Raw genomic sequence first — 23,986 nt, 5'->3', positions numbered from 1 at the left:
GACATGTATGTGTATCTGTAGTATTCACAGTGTTTTTCATTAAATGGTTTTCAGTGTCAAAATAAAGACAGATCAAAGTGATTTTTTTTTCCTTGCAAAATATTCTTATGTATTCCAGCAGGTGGCTTTGTTGAGTCACTAATGTTCTTCTGAACTGTGGAACTGTTTTGCACTAACGTAGTCGGTTTTGTGACATTGCTTTGCATTAGTTTAATGCTTATTAAATGTTTTTCTTTCAGTCTGATCTTGTGGATCAGAGTGTATTTAATTTTATCCCAGAGGGGGAACATTCAGAAATTTATAAAATATTGTCTTCTCATCTGCTGGAAGGAGATTCATTGACACCAGAATACTTAAAATGTAAGTAGTTATTGTGGGTTAACCCTTGTAGGCATGTCAGCCCCACACAGCTGATGGGATGAGAATAAGAAGGGTGGAAATGAGAAACGTTGTGGGTGGATATAAAGACGGTTCAATAGGGAAGCAAAAGCCATGTGCACAAGCAAAGCAAAACAAGGAATTAATTTGCTACTTCCCATCACAGGCAGGTGTTCAGCCATTTCTAGGAAAGCAGGGCCTCATCATGTGTAATGATTACTTGGGAAGACAAATTCCATAAGAACAAATACTTCCCCTTCCTCCTCCTTTCCCCAGTTTTTATTGTTGAGCACAATGTTGTATGGGATGGGATATCCCTTGAGGTCAGCTGTCCCAGCTATGTCTCCTCCCATCTTCTTGTGCACCCCCAGCCTACTCACCGGTGGGGTGAAGAGCAGAAAAAGCCTTAAGTCTGTGTAAGCACTGCTCAACAATAACTAAACATGTCCGTGTTATCAGTGCTGTTTTAGTCACAAATTGAAAACAGCACTGTGTGAGCTGCTAAGAAGAAAATTAACTCTATCCTAGACAAAACCAGTATGGTAGTTGTGCTAAAAATAATCTGCTTTGTATGCCATGTGATCAGTTCTTCCAGTGTTATTTAAGCAGAAACATGGGTGAGCCCTGAAAAACAGAAGCACTTTTTTGTCCCCCTTACCCCTGAAGAGTAGAATTTTCAGTGTTTTTAGTGCATTTCACTCTGACTTTCTTGTGTATTACAAATGGTCATCTTGTTTATATAGCTTCTATTTGGAGAGTTGCAGCAGTTGGTGAGAATAAAAACATGACAGTTTAATGGGTTTTGGAAATGCATGCTTTAGTAAACTTCAGTGTAGGGCAGTTGCTTCTTTAAAATAGCTCTGGTTTTCAGGGTAATCTCTGTGTCATTAGCATTCATGCCCTTCATTCACACATTCTAAAGGAGTTTTCCTTTAGGTTAGGTAACATCATACTGGTTAAAAGCAGGAGCTGTAGCCATTTGAAATCACAAGACTTACAGTCTCTCAATAAGTATGCAGCTTATGCTGCTTCCCGTTTTATGTTGTCTGCGCGCTTCATCAAGCATGTAGCTTATTAATTTGTTTATTCCTTTCTCAGCAAAATATCAACTAGAATTTTGTTGCCATATGCTGCGAGGAACAATAGATCCAAAAGAGCAACCTACATATGAATATGTAAAATTCATAGGAAATTTCAAGTGTTTGAATAATGGTAAGTAATCTCAGCAATGTCAGAGTGAGATTCTTAGGAGCTTCACAGCTAATGAGGCTTGAGACTATTGTGCAAAACTTAATGATGAGCTAAAATCAGTCTTTCAAAATACAGACTTGAAGCAGAGTTATATCACTTCTGTATTGCCTTGAAAAAATTAAAACTGCCCATTGGGTATTGCAGGTCTGTGCATTTGAATGCAAAACGCAGGTAATTATGCTTGATGCTTTTGGTTAAAGAAAACTAAAATCTCGTAAAACTTTTTTTTTTTTTGTAATGTAAGAGACATTTAAGCAGTGCTTTAAAATCATAATCCATACTTGAGCAGGTGCCTGGCTAACTTGAAGGTCAGTGCTACTGAGTACCTGCAGTTCTCATTATGCAGTGAGCTGGGAAGTTCACCCCCATTTAAATTCTGTGCTTTTCACTGAGAGAAGTTACCACTCAGATGTGGATGGGCCAATACAGTTTTCTGCACTGAGTTCTTTTCCCTTCCATTGAAGTTCTTTGTATTACTTATGTACTAATAGTATTCTTCTGTACTATATCTCTAACCTTTTTGACCAGCCTGTGCTGACTGTTTACTCAAAAGGCAAGTTTATTTGGTCATCTAGACAAATGGGTTGTGCAGTGTAGTCAGTAGTAGATCTTCATGAAGATACAAAGATCACTTCCCAGAATGTTATCAAACAGTATCTTATAAATTAACATTTGTGGGGCTTTTTTAATATAATACCAATATTTTCTCACAGAATTGTGAGAGGTTAAGTCTTACTGCCAAATGCAGGTATATAATATTATAGGAAATATTGGGGAAATACCCCAGAACAAATAATTATATGTGTGCTTCATGAAACTAGCAAAGAATTAAATAGCAACCATTGTGGATTTTCCAGGTAGAAATAGCTTCAAATCGATTCATTTTCCCCTAGGACACTGTGTGGGTAAGAGGACAAAGGGTAAATAAATGATGGACTTCTTTAATATGCTTTAGACAGTTAACATATTCTGTTCTCACAAACATGTCAGAGAAGCACATGTTAATTGAAATTGCTGGAGAGCAGGTGCAGAAACTGGTGGGAAAGGTTACAAATGTTCACTGTCAAAATGGAGTTCTAATGGACTACTTCTGGATTTGATCAGTATTAATGTTATGAATAATGGTACATTGTTTGCAGTCTTGAAATGATAGACGAACACTAAAAACAAGATAAGATTTCAGCCCCAAACTTAGAAAATGTGTTATTTTTGGGGAAAAAATACCCAAACAGCAAGAGACAAATTGAGTAAGAACAAATGCAAGTTGCTGTATTTAGGAGTAGCAAACTATATAAACAGGGGAAAAGGTTACAGTCAGCTAGATAGCAGTCATTTAGAAAAATGTGTTATTGTGGAATGTAAACTGAACATGACCAAATCACCATAGGCAATGTGTAAACCACATAAAATAGTCTCACTGCTCTTCTTGGAACCTGTTTGTCCTCATGTTGTTTTTGATGACTGTTTGTCAGGAGTAAGTAAAGGAGTTGGAGAGACTCTAGAGGAGAGCAATGAAAGCAATCAGAAATTTAAAAATCTAGCTTACAAGGCAAGATAAACTTTGAAGAAAAACCAAGAAGGAATAAGTTAGAGGAAGGAAATTACCTGTTTCCTTCAGAAAAGAGCAAGACAGAAAGAGCAAGTAGCTGAAAGCTTAAATTTGGTGAAGAAACTTAAGTAGAAGTTCTAATCTAGAGCTGAACTAAAACCAGTTAGGCTTGGAAGAGCCTGATGCATTTTGGAGCCACCAGCATTAGAGCCTGGTAAACTAAATTGATACCTGCTGGAAATGAAAAGTAAGGTTACTCTCTTTTGAGGTCTAGTCCATCTTTTGCCCCGCTTATGATTCCATCCATCTCTCTGATTCAGTAAGTGGAATTTGTTTGTTGTCAGCTCAGTGTCCTGATTCTGTCACGTACATCATTATAGTGCTTTGTTCTGTTACTCAGTATGTCTTCAGTTTGTGACATTTGAATGCGATGGAAGTCCAGAAAGAAAAACTTATGTCAGGTTCAAAAGAAAAACTTAGGTTCAAAAGAAAAACTTAGGTTCAAAAGAAAAACTTAGCAAAACCTGATACAAAAGCGAAATTGTAAAGATACTTTTGAAGAAGGTGTACTTCAGTAATTTTCAGTGGTTACCAAGAAGGATGAGAATTGTTATTAGTTTCTTAAAACTGCTTTGTCTGATAATATCATGTTAACTGTAATTTTAGTTCGAGAAAGTTAGTTGTTGGTTGTTTTCCCATTACTGCTGTGTAACTACTATTCCTGTGCATATATGTGTATGGATTATATGTAGCATTTTCTTAATGCACGTTAAGTTATAAGCAAACCACATTAGACAAACATTGGGCCATTTGTCTTGTCATATTACTGCTGTTTTCCTCTCTGCTTACGCTGTAATTTGTGTTGACTACTTCTCTGTCTTTCCTCAGTTCCCAACTCAGCGCAAAATGGTTTTGAAGGAACTATTCAGCGATCACACCGGCCTTCATATGAAGACAAAGTTTGCTTTGTAGCCACTGTTAGATTAGCTACACCTCAATTTATCAAGGTATGTACAATTGGAATCACTTTTGTATCAACTTCAGATGGACTCTGAACGAGAAAACTTGAGAAAGAATGCACGCAACGTTTCAAATATTATTAATCAAAACTGTAAAGAATTTTATTATATGAAACTGAAAGTGCCTGTGTTTTTTATTTAACATACATATAGGTTAAATGTTACGCAAATCATCAAATGAAGTTGTTATGCTGAATGCCATTTCTAAATAGTCATATAAAATAGTAGTATCTAAGAAATAAATTTGGGAATGTGTAGAAATATAACTTAGGAACTTAAAATGAAACATAACATCGAGATGCCACTTTCACTGGTCTTGTTGTAGTTTGACACAGCAAATCTGGTAGGGCTTAATGAAAGCTTACATTATTCGCCAGTAACCAAGAGCTGGGTTTGAGTTAATAAAACTCTTTTGTTTCAGTAGTGTTATTCAGTAACGTGGTGTTTAAAGAGAACATGTTGCTTACCTGCTAATGTATAATGAAGTGATCTTTCAAGGTTTAGAATTGGATGTGTATGAAATTTGTAGTTTACGAAGGATAATCCTGTTCCTTACCAAAATCAGTCAAAATAAGTACTTAGGATACAGTACAGGAGTCTATGATTCTGATCTAAATTACATGTTTTATACAGACATGTTAAGGTACATATATAAGGATAGTCTACTATCTAACATCTGTTCTTGCAATTCAGTTGTAAAGAAATGACATGAAATTTATATGGCACATGGTTAAGCTGTTGTCTGTCATGCTGAACATTTAAATATTCTGCCTGTAAGTTGAATGCACTGGTGTTTTAGGCTGAAGACTGATGGTGGCAGCCTTTGAAGACATAGTCTATATTGCACTTTGAAAACATAGCAGGGAGCCTGTGGAGAAATCATATAAACTTCTTAATTACCATCAGGCTTAGTAGGGACTGGATCTTTCCAGACTGCATGACAGAAAGCATGTTGTTTATTTTTCCTGAAGCTATGGCAATCTTTCATTTGACACTTACCTTCCCATGTGTGTCTAAATAATGTTCTTCCTGTTATGCTTACAGTCTGTAGAGACGTTAAATGTGTGATTTTTTGCTTTATGAAGTACTTGGGGAAGGGGAGGAAAGACCAACACAGAAATATTTGCAAATACTTTTGTCTTTTGAAGTCTGGCAGTTTAGAATGTATTATAATTAAACTTCTGTGTCTCTTACTTGTGGAGCAGGGTATTTGGAAGTTGAGGAACTATTTGAAAGTTGAGATCTGTTTGTGATCTTTCAGGTCTAGGTCTCCTCAGGGTGAAAATCTCACAGGTTATATTCTGGCCAGAGTTTCATTCCTCTGCCTGAACTTCTGGGAAGCTTTCACATTATGGAGATTTTAAGATCCTCTTAAGGGTTTTCACTAGTGCTGCTCATCTGGGAAACCTTGTGAAGAAGACTAACATTAGAGTGAAGACTTTCAATCTGGCAATACTTGTTTATATTCTGATACTTTCTGTTATTATTGAGGCTAGCATTGACTAGCAAGTAAGCGTTACGTCAGGAACTTTACCATCACAATAACTTTACCGCCAGTAATTAGATGTGTATATTAGTACTGGACTGCTTTGAGGTAGAAGATGCTGCTCATCTGCCACTTATTTAATGGTATATGGTTCTGCAATTTTTTTCCCTTGAATGTCATTTCTCAGGGCAATACAGCACTTTTGCAGAAAGCCACAGTATTCATGAGAATGATTTCTGAAAGTTCACATTTTTATTTTCTGCATATGACACCATCACTTTTGTAACAAAATATGCCACAAATTTTGCTCCCCAGTGAAGGGATTTGTCTCTACACATTCTTTAAAGCATGACTTGAATTTTGGCTGGTAAATGATAGAATCCAGTCAAGAAGGAAGGATTAATCCAGTCAAAAGGATTTTATCAGAATACTTTTTGTTACAAATGAAAGGCCTTTCTTTTCTAGATGCCTTGTTGACAACTTCAACAAGATGCTTTGTTGGACAAGATAGCTTCTATCAGGTGTATTTTATAGTGGAGTATCTGCAAATCATTAACATAAGTGCATTGAGTAACTGGACATTAACCTGCTGCCAGATCCTCTTTAACAGAGATGTTTTTACTGTGTTTTTAGTTCCTGCATTGAAGTTATTTTTACTTCTGACTTGTTGTTTCTTTTAATCTAGTTATTTGGGCACAAACCAAAGGTATATCTCAAGGATACATGCTTGCTCTGTCATTTCTTTTGCTTTGCTATGAGTGATGCTTTATTAAGTGCTATGATCTTAAAAAAGCAGATGAGCTTCAGGTTTTAGAGGTAGTTTCAATTTTGAAGGTTAAGTCTTGCTAACTGGAAGCCGCACACTAAGAGTCATAAATTTGTGCCCAGAGTGATTTTTTTTTTTAATTATTGCTACCATATTACTCACTTTCTAGTCACTGTCTTTAGATTTTACACCAGCAAAGGTGAGGAGAAAACATTACCTACATATGTCCACTTTTTTCTTTCATAGAAAAAAAACCCTTAGAAATACCTATATAGAGACCTTTAAAATGTCCACAACCTGAAAGAATGAAAAGGAAGGTGGTCCCTTTTTAAGAACAAGTTAGTTACTGTATTTCTGCACAGGACTGTTTTAGTAGTAGATGTTTGCAGAGCAGCAGTGTGCTTGTCTGTCCACATCTGTTGTGAGTATCATGTCAGTGCAGCAGCGGCTTCCATGCTGTAGTCTTAGGGAAACTTGTGATATCTGATCATCAGTAGATGCTGCACTGTTTCTGGCAATTGGAATACTATTGCAAGCTCCTACAAGTGTGACAGATATGTGCAGGTGTCTGAAAATTGAAATGATGTCTAATTCTCTGAGTATTTATATATGTGCATGTATTCCATCATCTTCTTGTTAAGGCAGTACTAGAGGCATTCATAAAAGAACAGACTGGCCTGGGGTACTTAGTTCTGTTACTCTCTCAGCATGAGGCACAGTAACTGGTGGAGCATCTTCACCTCTCTGGAAGGGGACAGTGGAAATTGCCAGAAATGCACTGATTGTGCGTATGTCCAAGTGGAATACATTTTAAATGGTGTACAGAATACCTTGAGGATTTGCTGTAATAGTGGAAATACGATCACTCTCTTATTTTTCATGAGTTCAAAACTTGAGTAGTGTGTTTTTTGTAGTAGGTGTCTGCCCTCTCAAGCCGAAGTGATTTAGAGTACATTGTATTCGCTAAAAGGAAGAATCTTATTCCTAAACTCAAAATAACTTGACCTTTTGCTAATGTTGTTTTTTTACCCATTGTAAGCATATAGTGTAATCAGAGTGTCTTTTGAGAGTGTCTCATCTCTTTTTTTGTCACAATTTAAAAGCATAATTGCAGGAACTGTTGATTTCTGCTTGTACTATTGTGTTTGTAGATACTGAGCTTGAGTTTAATCTCACACCGGGGTTGTTCCATTTAAGTCAACTGAGTGTCAGCCTGGCACAGCTGAGATTAGATTCTACCTCAGTACTATGTATCTAAACAAGTAAAAACAATGAAGCTGTCTAAAAATAACAAATACTGTGGAATTATCTACTAACTTTAGGTTAAGTCTGAATTTCAAAAGAACTGATGAATTAGACTAGAGCAGTTTTGAGAGAGATTTTTATTTTTCTACTTTTTAGGAAATGTGCACCGTTGAAGAACCCAATGAAGAGTTCACATCTAGACATAGCTTAGAATGGAAGTTCCTATTCTTGGATCACAGGTGCAATTCCTTCTATGTATAGCAGCAACAGTAGCTGAATCACGGTGGCTGTAATGTTTAGAGTTCACTAATCAGTATTAACTACTCATAACTCGTGTTGGGTTTAATTTTTAATCTTTTTCAGAGCATATACTATAAACAAGAAAACTTATATAATGAAATAATTTTGTTTGGGGTTTTTGTGTGAAAATGAAATTACATTAATTTTTCTATTAATTAGGGCACCTCCAATAATAGGTTATCTTCCGTTTGAAGTTTTGGGAACATCAGGATATGATTATTACCATGTGGATGATCTAGATAATCTGGCAAAATGTCACGAGCATTGTGAGTACAACTTAAGTTGCTAAAATGAGAAAGTTTGCTTTGTAAATGTTTGGTTTAAAGATTGTTGAGTTGTGCAACTATTGCAGTGAAACTCTGTAATACATTTGAGTGACATGTCTTTACTCCCATTCATTTGACATTATTGCACTGCCGATCTTTGTCTTTTTTCTTTTGATACAGACCTACAAAACAGATATAAGTTTATCTTAGAGTTTTCATTGTGGTAAATTGGAGTGCACAGCACTATATTACTTCTCCAGTTCTTCTAATAGCATTTAAAAGGCTCCGTGATATGTATTAAATGTAATAATTGTTTAAACATGTAATAAAATGAGCTTTCTGTTTAGCTGTGGTTTTCTTTCTAAAGCTGTACATTTTTCACAATATGTAGAAAACCCACAAAAATGCAAGTTTGTATTCTGCAGATCTCTGAAAAAATGCAATGTAGATTTATTTATTTATTTTTTTTTTTTTTGTAGAAAGCCGTGGTTTTAAATCTGTTCTTAGTCATTGTCATAATACTGGATTTAGACATGGTTTGGGGCCATATGAAGCTGGGAAATAATGGTTATTATGTAAGTGCAATATTTACAGCCTGGAAAACAGTAAACTTTATTCCTCACTTTTATAGTAATGCAATATGGGAAAGGGAAGTCATGTTACTACAGATTCCTTACAAAGGGACAACAGTGGATTTGGCTGCAAACACATTACTATATCACGTATCACCAGTGGAATTCCAGGCCAGAGTTTATTGTCTGTACGCACACTGTTGTAAGGTGAGTTATTGTTTATAAATCTGTATTAGAGAAATTGTAATGGCATGAGAGCTGTATTGCTGGTCTTTGGGAGGTAGAGAAATCCTAGCAGTTTAGAGAATCGCTGGAAAACTTCCTGAGATATTTTATGAGCAAAGTAGCTCTGAAGGCTTTGGTTTTTGAAGTACGTGTTTTTAAAGCATCCAGTAATACAGTAGTCATATTTTGGTTTGTTCTTCTAGTTACGCAGAAGTTAGAGCAGAAAGACGACGAGAACTTGGTATTGAGGAGTCTCTTCCAGAGATAACAGCAGATAAAGTGAGTGTCTTATGTAATTTTATTTTACCTCTTCTTTCTTTCCTACTTAAAGTAATATGTAAGCAAATACACAGAAATACAACAGCAGCAAGAGGACTTTATCTGTCCTGTTACAGATAAAGTAATTATTTGGATTTCTAACTAATTTGACTATGTAGCCTAGGAAGAGTGTTTGGTTAATGGTGTTCTGCCCTGAACCCTTACCCTCCTCTTTTCAGGAGTTTAAGTGCATGTAGTTGCAACATGGCAACACCCCTAAGTCCTTGTTAAGATCCGATTCCTGCAGAGATGGATTCATAAGTAAATGTTTCTCCTTACTGGAAGCACCCATAATCTGAAAACCCAAGGTCAATGCAGAATGGTGGCGTAAAAGAATTCACAGGAGGAAAGCTGGAGCTGTTCTGTTTTGTGACTCTGTCCCACTTCTTAGGAGTATATGAAATTCATTTTGAATTAATGTCCTTGGAAGCTCAGTGAGCCTTAGATAAGCCAGCTTGTACAGATGCTCTGTTGTGTTTTCCCCTGGCAGTTCAGAAATGTTTCCCCTTGGCAGTTCAGCAAGTTTCATCTGACAGAGCTCCTTCTAGTGGAATTAACTCATCCTTTCTTCAAAGAATAAGCAGCTCACTCATTACACCAGTGTTCAAAGTGAATTGAGTTGCTAGAGAAGGAGGTCAGCTCAGCAGTCAGTCTGTGGCCTATGTCTGCATGCATTTTGGTTTCTAGGCTTATGTGGAGTATATGGATTCTTTTCCAAGGATAAAAGCTACAAATGGAAACTGAGCTGAGAAACTGAGGTACCAAGCAGGCCACTGCTTCAGCACAGTCACCTGTGTAAGAGGGCTGATATTAGGCACAGCATAGTTCTAGATATTTGCTAACAGAAATGGACACTGTGTGCTGAATCATATAAAATAATTGTTGTTTATGTATGTCTTTTCAGAGCCAGGACTCTGGATCTGACAATCACATAAACACAGTGAGTCTCAAAGAAGCTCTGGAAAGGTTTGATACCAGCCCCACACCTTCTGCTTCCTCCAGGAGTTCAAGAAAATCTTCGCACACTGCAGTATCAGATCATTCATGTAAGCACCAACTGTTGAAAGTATAATTGCCATCCTAGTGAAGGTTTTCTCTACTTTACTTACTTTAATTAAATGCATAACTAGCAGTTAGTATCACTTTATGAAAAGTGTGCAGATGAAAACGTTCAGAAATCTGCTGACAACTCTGATTTTCAGAGGTAATGTAGTGACTTCTGCTTCTGGAATAGCAGACTTTAGAGCACCCTATTTCAGTCCATCAGATTGTGTTATTGTTGCATAGCCAGGGTAAAAATAGAGTCCAGGCCTTAATTTTCTTTCTATTAATGAAAAACATGCTGTGATTTGATTATTGCATTGCAGAATTGAGATTACTATTAACATGTCTCTTTCTGTTGTAACTCTGAACATTGTCAGCAACACCAACTAAAATGACAGTGGATACTAGCACTCCTCCAAGGCAAAACTTATCTGGTCATGAAAAGACTGCGCAAAGAAGATCATCTCTGAGTAGCCAGGTAACTCTTCAGAGAAAAATTTTATACTTAATCAATGGAATTTGATGTTATTTAAAAGGTACTATTAAATAACCTTAACTTTGTTTCTTCTGAAAACACATAATTTAAACTGTAACAGTGTCACGTGGAATACATGAGTATCAGAATTGTATCAATACGCATCTTTGGTATACTACATTCTAAGGGAATACAATAAGCATATAAGTATTTCTGGCATTAGTGTTTGTGAGATTGTGTATGAATCTCTGCTTTCACTTGCACATAACTTCTTTCTATAATTCTGCATTTTTAATATACATATGTATATAAGCAATTATGTATGTAAGTGCCAATGTAATGCTGTGCTCGTTGCTATATGAATTCATGACTTTAAAAATATTAGTGAATACTTTCATATAGTTTCTGAAATCTTGGTAACATGGGAAAATGTCATACTTCATTCATTTGGTACTTACGTTGCACCTAAACTAATACATTCGTTTCAAAAATAGAATGGGTATGAAAATATATATTTTTTAAAAACATTATTTTAAGAATAAATCAAAGCTGTCAACTTCCAAACTTCCTGAAAAAGTTTTCCCTTGGTACAAAGACTTTTAAAACAGTTGTAGTTGCAGTTTCTGTGTTTCACGGTTTATACCTGCTGCTTCTATATATTTTTAGCAGTGAAAAAATTGTATACCTATATATATATAATCAATTGCTTTCATGTCTGTTGTTCTGTAAGATTTAAGGTTAGATCTTTCAGGAAACATTTACTTGTTTTTTTCATATGTTCACATGATGTTATTTTGGAATTGACACTTTATGTAAAGAAATACTTCATGTCAAGTAGGAAGTTCATTCCAGTTATGGAACCATTTTTTCAATCCTAGTCTTTAAGCTCCCAGTCTCTTGGACAACCAGTAGCACAGCCAACAGTATCTCAGCCTGCAACTGTACAGCTCCAGTCTGGCATGTCCCAGGTATGTATGAAGTTGGTTTATTGTTTATTATTTTTCAAACAGTCTTATTCTCCTGCAGAAACCCACTGTTCATGGTTTGGATGGGTACTCTTCACTGGGTAAAAAACTGGCTGGATGGCTGGACCCAAAGAGTTGTGGTGAATGAAGTTAAATCCATTTGGCAGCTCATCACAAGTGGCACTGCCCAGAGCTCAGTAATGGGGCCAGCTCTGTTTAAAACCATTATCAGTGATCTGTATGAGGGGATCACATGCACCCTCAGTAAGTTTGCAGACAACACCAAGCTGTACAGGACAGCTGATCTGCTAGAGGGAAGGAAGGCACTACAGAAGATATAATATCAAGAAGGTTACACTGACTTGTGGCCCATAGTGGATATCTAGGGAAAAATAGAAGTGGCAAACATAGCTTCCCTGTGTGTTCAGCCTTCAATAGTTATTTGCATGTTTTAGCTCTGGGTGTATTTTTTTGGTAAACTGATACAATTCTAATTTTTAACCTGAGAGAGCTTTAACATCTGCAGTACTGTGTAAATTACTGAGGCTTCTTGTAGTCTTGATGATTTGGATACCAGTTAACTTCTTCTGCTATGTATTTATACTTTTTAGTTCACCAATTCTGATGATTAACTAAATATGAACAATAAATTAAATATGAGGTCTGTGACATTTTCATGCTAATGAATTTGTCATCAGATTATGGTACTAGCAGTTTAAAAAGCAGTGCTTCGTTTCTTTGCTGCTGTGGAGGAGTGTATTTACTGCTTGTAAATGTAATTATTTTTGCTCAGCTTTTCATTTATTCGTTTCACTACAGCCTGTGTTTCAGTTTTCAGCTCAGTTAGGAGCTATGCAACATCTAAAGGACCAGCTAGAGCAAAGAACACGCATGATAGAAGCAAATATTCATCGACAGCAAGAAGAGTTGCGCAAGATCCAAGAGCAGCTTCAAATTGTCCATGGTCAAGGACTCCAGGTGAGTTAGTGTAACTCTTACAGGTTTCATCTGTAGAGAATTTAGATATCTAAACTTGGGCACTTAATTCCACAAACTGATCCTCCCTATCCCCATCAGCTGCCATCTGGACCCAATGTCCCTAAAATCCATAGCATCTAAGATACTGTTTCCTGGGGTACTAACATTTTGGTTCAGGTACTGACACTGTGAGATACCGACATTTTGGTTCTGAATGTATCTGCAAGTGCCTCAGTGTATCTTTTCAGTATTGAGACCCTCAAGCCTAGCTTATGCCTAAACCTCAACATAAAAGGATGCAGTGATTGTTACTTCTTGCAAAGATTCTCAGCAATTAGAATATTAATCCAAAATGTGCAAGATGAGCATTTATTTCCTCTTTTAGCTCGAGAGTGTCAAATTCATACTTTTTGTTTCTTAAACTGTTCCAGCTGTCAGGCTGTGGTCCTCCTGCAGACCCTCCTAGTGAAGTGGTTCTACTTTGTATGGTATACTGGCATAGTTACTGAGACAGAAAGACAGGGAATGTAGAGGATGAATTACTCAGTCTAGCAGCTGACTGCCTGATTTCTGTATTTTTACCAATATGTTTTTTCTTCTAATTTTGAATTTTGTCATTCTCCTTTCAGCAGCTCTCTTTGGAAGAAAAGAATGATCCTACTGGCTTTTTCTAGTTAAAACCAACCAAACAAAAACCCCAAAAATCCCAACCAACAAAAAAAAACAAACCCAAAACCTGAAGTACCCCTTAAGGAAATAATCTGAATATTTTCATCATGGATGGTGAATGAAAAGTAAAAAAAGATACTTTCTGGAAGTGTTGAGTATGTTGCTTAAATTCTGTTGACAAGTAGGAGTTTCTGGCATCTGCCATTTTCAGTGTTTTATCTTGTCTAATGTAAGCCTGCCAGTAGTAGACTGCCTATAGATGCCTCAAAAGGACAGATTCACAGCCCTCTTCCCATGCAGTGTGGAGAGACCTTATTCAGAACTATAGAAATTAGGAAAAATATCTTAAGCGCTACACATTCATGCTACTTTATTGCCCTGTCTTCTTGTAGTCTTTGCCTAACTTTTTGTAAAGACTCAACTGTTTTTGTGCTGAATTCAGATTATTAAACAATGCTAGAAAGATCAGATGGAGATTCTGTCCTACAAAGAGAAACGTGGTCTCAAATTTTGTCTTTAGACAGTTGTAGACTACATTACAATTTAGTCTAAATAACGTTGTTTCTTTAATAATAAATATTAAACCTTATTGTTTAGGGGTCTAGAAATCAGGATTTGGATTCTTACCAGTTATAGTAGAATCTCTGAATAGTGACCCTGTATGGGAGATGGGTCTTTTGATCTTGGTGATTGCAGTGCTGTTTCATCACTTCTAATAACTGAGATCACAGAATCATGGAGTTATTAGGGTTGGATGGGACCTCTGGAGATGAATCTAGTCCAGCCCAACTAAAGATGAAACTGAATTATTAATCACTGTTCTCTTACAGTGATTTTAAATAATGAAATTTAGTTTCTCTAAAACACCTTGAACAATTAACAGATTTGGTTTAAAAGCTAACTTGTGGTTTTTTTTCTTTAAGATGTTCTTGCAGCAGTCAACTTCTGGACTCAACTTTGGTTCTGTGCAGCTTGCTTCCGGAAATTCTTCAAATGTTCCTCAGCTTGCATCAGTAAACATGCAAGGTCAAGTTGTTCAGACTAATCAGACTCAAAGTGGGATGAACACTGGCCATATAAGTACTTCTCACATGATACAGCAACAGCCTTTGCAGAGTCCTGCAACACAGGTAAAATTTTCATTCTTGATATTGTTGGATGGAATACATGCTAAAAAAAACCACCTGAAACACAACAGTTGCTTCCCTGACATTCTCCTCCCAATTTTTTTTTGTAACAATATCCTTTGAGTTGTATTAGTTCCACATTCCTGGTTTTCAGTTGAAATGCATTCATGTCCTTGATAATGCAATTGCAGATCTTGTTTTTATCTAAGACTTAGGCATATAAACAAATCTTAAGTAGCTTTTTTGAAAGACCAGTATCAGGGAACCTTTTAGCTTACCTTATTTTAAATGTCTATTGATTTCCTGTTTGATAGAACGTATAACATTGATAACAAGGTGTGCTTGAAATGTGGTCTCCAGACAGCAAATAACTAGAAAAGCATAGGAACAGGACAAGCATATACTGATGCTTCTGCAGTTTACTTCTCTACTCTTGAACAGTTTCAGTCAGATGCCGGAGGTGTGTGACATCTGTAATGTAATGGGCTTTTTCTTCTGTTTTTTCAGTTTCTTTCAATTCCATGTAAACTTTTGAAATCCACAATACCTCATAGTGAGTTCTACAGCTTTGCTTTCTGTGATACGTGATTATGTTTGTTTCTCAGACTTGCCACCCAGCTCATGCCCTCAGAAACACACTGAGCAGCAATTCGCTTTTCATCTTCTCAGTCATGCATGATGTCAAAGTCCTCTGTCAATCTCCATAGAAAGCCTTTTCTTCAAGCTGATAGTCTTGATCATTTGTGTGTGGAGGCTCCTTATACCTCCCATCTCTGTGGTCACCCTCTGTACTTTTACCCAAATTCCATACTTTCTTTCAACATTTGTGAAGAGGCAGACTAGTGGTGGACAGTGTTACCATCCCAGTAGTAAGCTAGTTCCAAGTAAGAAATAGATTGATGTGATGTGCACTTTTTAGTCTGGTCTAGCATAGAGATGCTAAAGGAGTGGAAAATAGGATCTTGAACAAACAATATGCAAGTAGCTGAAAAAATATCAAATCCTGAACAGATGGAGAAGTTAATTTAGGAGATTTTCAGAGGTCTGGGGGCCAGTTGTGAAGTATGGGCAATGACAATGAGGAAGACAGCTGTAATACCTGGGTATTTTCAAATTACAATGTCATATGTTTTCTTTTCAGCATAATCAACAAAATGTACTTAGTGGACACAATCAGCAGTCTTCTCTTGCCAGCCAGTCACAGAACACAGTCTCGGCACCTTTGTATAACACTATGGTGATTTCTCAGCCAACAACAGGAAATGTGGTCCAGGTTCCTTCTAGCTTACCACAGAACAACAACCAGAATGCTGCTGCAGTAACCACTTTTACACAGGATAGACAAATCAGGTAAATCTTCAAGAGCAATAGTCAGATGACTTGCTATAATGAAGCATTAAAAAAATCATGTGACTTATTACCTGTATATGGATACAACTGTTAAACTAAGCTTTTCCAAAAACAGCATGTTTGCAGGCTTACCAAAGCCCATGGTGTTAGAGCAGAGAATGAACCTGATAAAACTGCATTTCTTAAGGGCATGTGATGCTTGATACGGATTTTTTTCCTTAAGGGACTCCCTTTTTCCTTTTAACAGATTTTCTCAAGGTCAGCAACTTGTAACAAAACTTGTCACAGCGCCAGTAGCATGTGGAGCAGTAATGGTACCAAGTACTATGTTTATGGGACAGGTGGTGACAGCTTATCCCACTTTTGCTGCCCAGCAGCAGCAGCCACAGACTTTGTCAATAACGCAACAACAACAGCAGCAGCAAAGTCAGCAAGACCATCAGCAGCAGGTCACCACAGTTCAGCAACCAGCTCAGCCGCAGCTGACCCAGCACACCCAGCAGTTCCTACAGGTAATGCAGCAGTCTCCGTAAAGTTTTCCAAGTGCTGACATTTCCACTATTGCCAGTTTATCCTGGGGGTGCTTTATCTGAAAGCAGAGTGCTTAAAACAGTATCTATGAACAAGCATGATCCATGAGGTAAGTTTACTCGGTAGCCATTCTCTAGAATCTTACTACTTACAGGAAAGGTAGTCTTCCCTGCAGTTGTACTTATTTGCCTTATATCTTTGAATTGCTGTTCTTGCTTGAGCATGAGATGAAGAAACAGATGTTTCCCTTTAAAACTGCTTGTGTGTTCTTTGCATTCACATATTAATGCAAGAAGGTATGAGAGATGGTCTCAGAATTGGTTGATCTGGAAAGCAGCATGCAGCCTAAAGCAAGACATGTCCCATAACATGAGGTATGAACATCTGTTGTGAGACATGAACAGGGGAGGCTGAGCAGCAAGTAAACAAAGAGTGGAGAAGAACCTTGGTTTAGTGGAGAAAGAAGAGATTGGATCAAAAGAGAAGGAAGGCAAAACCCAAGGAGTTTAGAGGTAGGAAATCTTGGAAAGAACCAGAAGGCAGAAAGAATTGATGGGAAATCTACTGCCATTTGTTGATTCCAGTTAATTGCTGGCACACAGATCTCCCAGCAGGTGATGTTAGTGAGGGAGATGTAGTGGTAGCTAGAAAACCAGAGAGGAAGTGTCTCCAAGAGGACGTGGGTTAAAGGATCTTAATTTGGCCTCTGATGTTGCCTTCTCCAAAGATGAAATCCATATTAACTATCACAATGTACTTTGCACACGTTCTTAGCACTCTTAAACTACTCTGGGAATGTCAATTTAATTTGTTGTTGTTCTTTTGAGAGCATACATAATTAAAAATCCTGATTTTGCAAGTACTTCTTAATATCTGTGCTCTCCCATTTGCACTAAATTTGGGATTGTGTGCATAGGCAAGATATATGCAAACACAGTAAGTAATTGGAGGTTTAATCTACATTTCTATGCACAAGGAATGTTTACAGTTCAGTTTAGAGCTGAGTAAAATTTTCTTTCACTGTATCACTGACAGAAAACACTGACTTGTTATAAAAGTCTTTCATGGGAATGTACCAGTTCCAGTCATGCATGAGGCAAAGGCTTTTCAGCTGCAAGTTGACTCTCAAAAGTATAGATGAAGGATACCCTACTGATTTGAATTTCAGCTGTCATTTACATAGTGGGAGATTCTTGAATTGAATCCAACCAGAGTGCAGATTTGAATGTGTTCTCTGACAAGTCAGATAAATACTGTAACACCAGTGCTGTTTAGCAGGTTGGTAGTGTCTGTATCTCTGTTTCTAAATTTAAAACTTTGAACAATTTTGACCTAATTCTGTTGAAACAGAAGATTTGTGGAAGATGAAGATCTCCAAAAGTTTGTTCCTGTTCTAGAATTTCTTTCTAAGCAAAAATTACTAGTTTGTATTCAAAATATTGAAGTGCTAGAATTTGAAGAGAAGCAAATGCTCTTTAAGAAGGGAGAAAAGCGCTTTTCCTGCCTCTGCTCACTGGGCCTTCTTACAGTCTGATTGTGTAGATGCACCAGTTAATGTAGTTTAATTTCTGTTGCAGAACATGTTTCAGGATTGAGATATCTAAGTACATTTTTACCTGTCCTTAGTTGCTTTTCTTTGTTGGTTCTAAGAAGGTTAATATTAAAACTAAGTAGTATTTCCAGTAATAATAAATCTCCTCCAAAGATGCAGATTCTTAGAATGTTCATTTTGGCTGCGGGGGAATAAATGTGATCTGTGCCAAGTCAGGCACTGTTTTTTCATGTGATTGCAATGTCAGCCACCTGCATTTGTTCAAATGAATCCCTTAAGCCCTGTTATGCTCTTGTGGTTTGAAATGGAGACAAATTGCCATGTGTTCCTACCCATTGTCATGGGAAATTACGAAGACCAGTTACAACTGCTTTGATAATTGGTCAGATGCTCTAGTTAACTTTATTAGTATGAACTAATCTTTGCATTGTTTGCTCAGCATAAAAGACAGCCCAGAAGTTTAGTTTGATTGAGCCCTTATGAAAAGTTAGAAAGCAGCCAGGCCTGCAGTTTCTCAGTGCAGCAGGAAAAATAATTGTCTTCTATTTCCATGTTCTAGACATCCAGGTTACTTCATGGAAATCAGTCAGCTCAGCTTATCCTTTCTGCTGCTTTCCCACTACAACAAAGCACTTTTACTCAGTCCCACCACCAGCAGCATCAGTCTCAGCAGCAGCAGCAGCAGCCACTTTCTCGACACAGAACTGACAAGATGACTGATCCTTCCAAAGTGCAGCCACAATAGCGCGGGGCTCTGCCACTTCTCGAAGTGAACTACCACGAGGGGGCTGCTCCGCCAGCAGTGGCACTGAGGCTACAGAGGTAGCAGTACAAAGGCTTTCTGACACCACGGTGTTGGGATCAGCTTCTAACTTCTGGAATCTGTTAAGAAAAGCCACAAGATGATGACGGGGACATGGCCAACTTTGATAGTAGCCCCAGTTTCTTGTTCTAAAGGATTTGCTGCCATGTGTTGATTTGTCCAGGTGAAATCTCAAAATGTGACTGAAATGTGAGGTATGCTGAAAATATTGGGTTTTTTATCAATCCTGTACATTTTTAAAGTATTAAAATGGACTTGGAGCAATTGTTTGAATTAGCAGAAGAAAAAAAAAAACACAAATGCCAGGAATATAGTCCAAAAACCATCTAATTTTTTTTCAGATGATTATAGGACAGTAAATATTTTGAAAATGTTGTGTGAAATCCAGTTCTCTGTTGTACAGATGCTGTAAAATATTGTGTATATGTCTGCATAAAAGGAGAAAGAGCAAAATATTTTATATGATGCATGAAAATGTAATCTGTTATTTGTAGGTTTGAATATGTTTCCCTAAATTCTCACGCCATACTCAGACTAATGTTTTCCTCTGTTCTACCCTTTTGTTTACAACATGATGCATCATTATTTTTCACCCTTAATGTGGGCACAAGTCTCTTGTTTGTGCTTTGTCTGTGATGTCAGGGTTTGTTCGGTGAGGTTTAGTGTGTTGGTTTGTCGTTCTCGAGGTTAAATTATTGATGAAGCTGTTTGAACTGGTGATCATTCATCGGGGTTCAGGACATTCAGATTCATGAATATCATCCATCATTTCATAATTGATTCATTGCTTTATTTGAAAAACAAATAGGAATTTGCACTGCTTTCTTGTGGGTGGTTTGGAATTTTATTCCCCAAAGCTATCTTTTGATATAGTTCATAGTTGGAAATATTTATGTAAAAGGTTTAAAAAAAAAATATGACAGTAATTTTCAAGAATGTTTCAGTTATAGGAGTAATTTGCACAAAAATATATTTACATTTAATAACCTTTTGGGCACTTTTTAACCACTTTCTCTGTGGTGAGAATTGTAACTTGTTAAAATATGTTGGAATCTTTTTATTCTCCTTCAAAAATTAGAACTGATTCAGGGTCATTTTAACAACAACAACAAAACCCATAGTGCCTTGATTTTAATTCAGGTGATAATGTTTAACATCTTGAATTACAATGTCTTGAATCTGTAACCATTTTCAATTTTGAAGTCTTAGTACATTGTCAACCAGACTTGTCTATCTACTTCATAGATATTTCTGTAATTGTGTTGATTTTATAGTGGTCTGAGTTAAGACCATGATCATTTTGGACTGGTACTCCCCCTCAAACACTAGCCAGGAACAGAGGAGTCTCTCAAATCTCAGACTTGGAAGGTAATACTCTTTAGAAGATTAAAAGACCTAAAAGTACAGAACTCCTTTTGCAGGAGGAGGAATATTAAGCTGATTTTGTTGTTGTTGTTGTTGTTTTGGGGTGTTCTATTTTTATTCATCTTCATAGCATTTAAAGTGTTTTAGGGGAGATCGTGATTGCATTCAGCACTACCAGACTATTGATTTAAGAGATATCATTGAACTAAGACTTCAGAAGGCAACTTCACTCGATAAAGAAAATAAAAAGTTCCAACAGATATGATGTGCTATTTTAAGTAAATGTTCAGTAGGTTTTTATGGCACTAGTTTGTGGAAACCAGAACTTCAGAGGAAAATGAATAAATGCTGATAGATTCTGATAATTAAAAGTAGTAAAAGCAGTTGAAGTTAGTACTAGGGAGGGAAAGCTGGATTAAGCTTGAATACTGAGGAGGAGTTGAATGAATGTAACCAAACGATGATGGACTGGTTTGTACTACGAAACAGTTTGATTGTATTGCTGGATGAACCAAACCCGCAGGAAGGTGTTACCAGTTTAGCCAAGCATGTTGGTTGCGTTTTGACGCTAGCCTTTGCCCCTGCATGTGTCCTATCATTAGATCTTTCTTATTCCCCAGTTATAAAGCAAGCATTTGGCACCAAAAAGCACGGAAGTGAATAAGGAAGGAGAGAGAAACGGTACCAAAGAGAATCAGACTGCTTTCTGCTCCAAGAAGCCTCTTGCAACCTGGAGCAAGGAACAGATGCCAATACCAAACATAGCAAGGAATACTCCCCTTCTGTAAAGGGATTTCTAGCATTCTCTGGGTTGGAATACTTGTCAGAAACCTATTTGTGTAGAGTTCTATGTGCAGAAATCCTGCCTGGCTCTTGTATCCCTACTATGCCATTCCACCTGTTTCTGAATGAAGCTGCCTTTGACTACAGAGGTCTGTGCTATCAGTACTTTAGCTTAGTGAAAAATAGGTTAGATAAAAACATAACCAATTATAGCACTAAAAAAAAAAACTGGAAGAGCTTTAATAGTGCTGTTAAACTATTGAATAGGGGTAAAGTGGGTTTATTAAACTATTAATACTGCGAATTACAGAAAATAGAAAATCCCAGCCAGGTGGGTAATGGTGCAGCTTTTTATATAAAGCTTCATTTAAATTTTCCTTTCCCATTTTCCCCTTCCCAAATACTCTAGTGTGCTGCTATAGGTCTGTTGGTAAAAAGGCTAAACTAGGTGAGGGAGGAATTAGATGATGACGACAGCATGGCTGCTGAAAGAGAACTATAGAAATGTACGCTTTGATGAAGAAGCTTTTTGTAACCTCAGAGAGAGGTGATTCAGTTACAGAACTACCAGCTACTACAGAAAGGCTTAGAAGATGGGGAAATTCATAGAAACTGGAAAAATATAGCACACGTTTGGAAAGTTCATGCCACAAATCAGGCAAACTTCTAATAAAAGCGAGTATGTAGGACTTGGTCCTGATTCTGTGCAAGTATGCAGATGCTTTGTTTCACAGGTAGTGACTACAAAGTGTGTATCTAAAGGCTCTGCAGCTTCTCCTGTTGCTGAATCAATTGCCGAACTGTCCTTGATTTTTAATGGGAAGAGGACCAGGCTGTCACCTCTTTCTTAATCAGCCTTTTGCTTCTGCCCGACTCATTTACCACTGTCATAGACTTATTTGCAACATCCTAATAAATAGCATGATAACGGATGCTGTGATGCTGCAGATTCTGGAGCATAACCTTTAGGGGTTGACTCTGACAGAAGGGAAGGAGTCTGTTAAGGAGAGGATTGGATTTCTGAAGAAATGAGCTGGTGATAACGTAATGGAGTGAAAAGGCAGCATAGTTGCATGGAGTTTAGGAGACACATTGTTTGCCTGCAATGGGTGAGGATTTGAAGAAAAGCTTCTATGATAACTTCAGAGAAAAAGAATATAGCTATTTTTATATTATATTTAATATATATTATATTTGTATATAAATATGAAAGGATTCTAGTAGGAGCTCTCCATATGCCTTCCATTTCATCTAAAAGGTTGTTTACCTTCTGCACTACAGTTCCAGTGTGTCACCACCACCTTCTGTGGGCATCTCGCCTACTGCCAAACACCAAAATGAGTAACCCAGTATCCTTACAAGAGATAGATAGGTTTCATTTCAGCTTTATGTAAAAATGAATAAAAGAAAGCTATATCAGGCAGTTTTTCACAGAAAAAGAAATTATCTTAAGACTCAAATAGCACTTTGTTTTTGATTTTTTTTTTTTTTTTTTGTGAGTAATAACAAGCACTTTACTGAAGAGATTATTGGAAAGCAGTTTATTTAGTCAGTGAAACTGTTTAAATGGGGGGAGTGGGGGGGTGGTATCCAAGAATAACCTGCATAGAACTGTCAAAAGAGGCATTTCTGGAAAATGTTTCTTTAACACGGTGATCCTTTGAGGCTCAAAGTGCAAGGTTAAAAAGGCTTCTAAAACCGGTTGCCTTTGTGTTTTACACAGCAGCCAGGGGAAGGGATAGCTGGTGACAGCTTCCCTGGGAGGAGGGTTTGTAAATTGCACAGTAGCCTATGATAGAGAATCATCTGGAGGCTCATTTGCCTGCTCAGTAGTTGTAAGTGTCCCTTAGGATTCTAATTTGTGTGGAAATGGTCTGAAGGATTAAAGATGTGGCCTTTTTAAGATGTTGAAGTCAATTCAAGAACCATTTCTGTGTTCAGAGATTTAACCCAGGTGTTGTCACGAGGTTTTAATGTCATGGCATCGGGAGATGTCAAGTGTGTCAGATTCTCTATTTGAAATAATGATTAAAAGTAGATGCACAGTCAGGGAGCTGGAAAATGGTTATTTTCATTAAAAGGGAAAAGAGACTAGTTTTAATAATTAACCTTTTATTTTTTTACTTATCCCTGGTGGAAACAGTTGAAGAGAATGAAATGAATATGGATGAAGGAAAGATTTAAACAAATCATAGTAGATGAGACAACTGTGAGAGAACACTTGGAATTGTCTTGGTCGTCCATGAGACTGGACAGTGGCTTTTTCATTATCATGATTTTTAACACTACATTCCTTGTTTTGTTTTCGGTTGGTTTTTTTTTTAAGAGGTGATTTTAAGCTCTGCTCTGCTTCATGCTATGTCATCTGCATGAGTTTTGCCAGCATGATATGCTATAACTCAAAGGAATTGTACCTAATTAAACCAGGGGGGTGGGGGAACACAAAACACTGTGTCTGAACAAAATACTGTATGGCCTAAATAGAGACCCCAGCTAAGACTGAGAGATGCTGCATTAATAGACAATCAAGGGGTGATTATTTATGAAACACTTCTGGGAATGGTCTTAAAGCTGTTACTGCTTTGAAAGCAGTTGGTCAGTTGTTTCTTAGCAAGCAAGGTAAAAATTACTTTCAGGTACATCCGGTTGAATTTTGAGTTTTGAACAGTGTTGAGTTCACAGTGGCTTGGGTTTCAGTTCTGTATGTTTTTAACTGGCATTAGATTTGTATACGTGAAAGAAAACAAACAGAAACACCCCAGTTGATGTCAGGAAATGTAGATACAGTTCCCTGGTGTTCATGTGACCATTACTAACTGTCAATTTTTTAACTGAATAAATGTAACTCATTTAAAATCTTGCCTTTTGTACCTTCTGACGTTCCAGAAGTGGTGTTTCCGTGTCAGTTTTATCCACATTCCTCCACTGTAACAAAGGCACTCTTCCCCC

The 23,986-nt window shown here is 37.2% G+C and overlaps 1 protein-coding gene across 5 annotated transcripts in view; it reads left to right on the top strand.

The window, feature by feature from the left end:
* Positions 1-21,235, top strand: part of CLOCK (clock circadian regulator) — a 39,574-nt gene extending 18,339 nt beyond the window's left edge. For 3 of the 5 annotated variants that reach the window (XM_061472638.1, XM_061472630.1, XM_061472663.1), the window contains 15 exons: positions 240-360; positions 1,477-1,590; positions 4,067-4,185; positions 7,851-7,933; positions 8,154-8,260; positions 8,892-9,039; positions 9,261-9,336; positions 10,280-10,421; positions 10,797-10,897; positions 11,773-11,862; positions 12,679-12,837; positions 14,430-14,636; positions 15,775-15,983; positions 16,231-16,495; positions 18,626-21,235. In XM_061472638.1, coding sequence (XP_061328622.1) covers positions 240-360; positions 1,477-1,590; positions 4,067-4,185; positions 7,851-7,933; positions 8,154-8,260; positions 8,892-9,039; positions 9,261-9,336; positions 10,280-10,421; positions 10,797-10,897; positions 11,773-11,862; positions 12,679-12,837; positions 14,430-14,636; positions 15,775-15,983; positions 16,231-16,495; positions 18,626-18,811 — 2,127 coding nt within the window. In that variant the 3' untranslated portion in view covers positions 18,812-21,235. The remainder of the gene's footprint in view (positions 1-239; positions 361-1,476; positions 1,591-4,066; positions 4,186-7,850; positions 7,934-8,153; positions 8,261-8,891; positions 9,040-9,260; positions 9,337-10,279; positions 10,422-10,796; positions 10,898-11,772; positions 11,863-12,678; positions 12,838-14,429; positions 14,637-15,774; positions 15,984-16,230; positions 16,496-18,625) is intronic. The other 2 variants (XM_061472655.1, XM_061472646.1) reach the window with 2 other exon arrangements.
* Positions 21,236-23,986: the final 2,751 nt, after the last annotated feature.

The sequence above is a fragment of the Pezoporus flaviventris genome, unplaced genomic scaffold, assembly GCF_033815535.1.
Source record: "Pezoporus flaviventris isolate CSIRO_AGI_PZ_B2104156 unplaced genomic scaffold, CSIRO_AGI_Pfla_v1 ptg000002l, whole genome shotgun sequence".
Taxonomy (NCBI): domain Eukaryota; kingdom Metazoa; phylum Chordata; class Aves; order Psittaciformes; family Psittacidae; genus Pezoporus; species Pezoporus flaviventris.
This window is presented reverse-complemented; position numbering and strand designations above follow the sequence as displayed.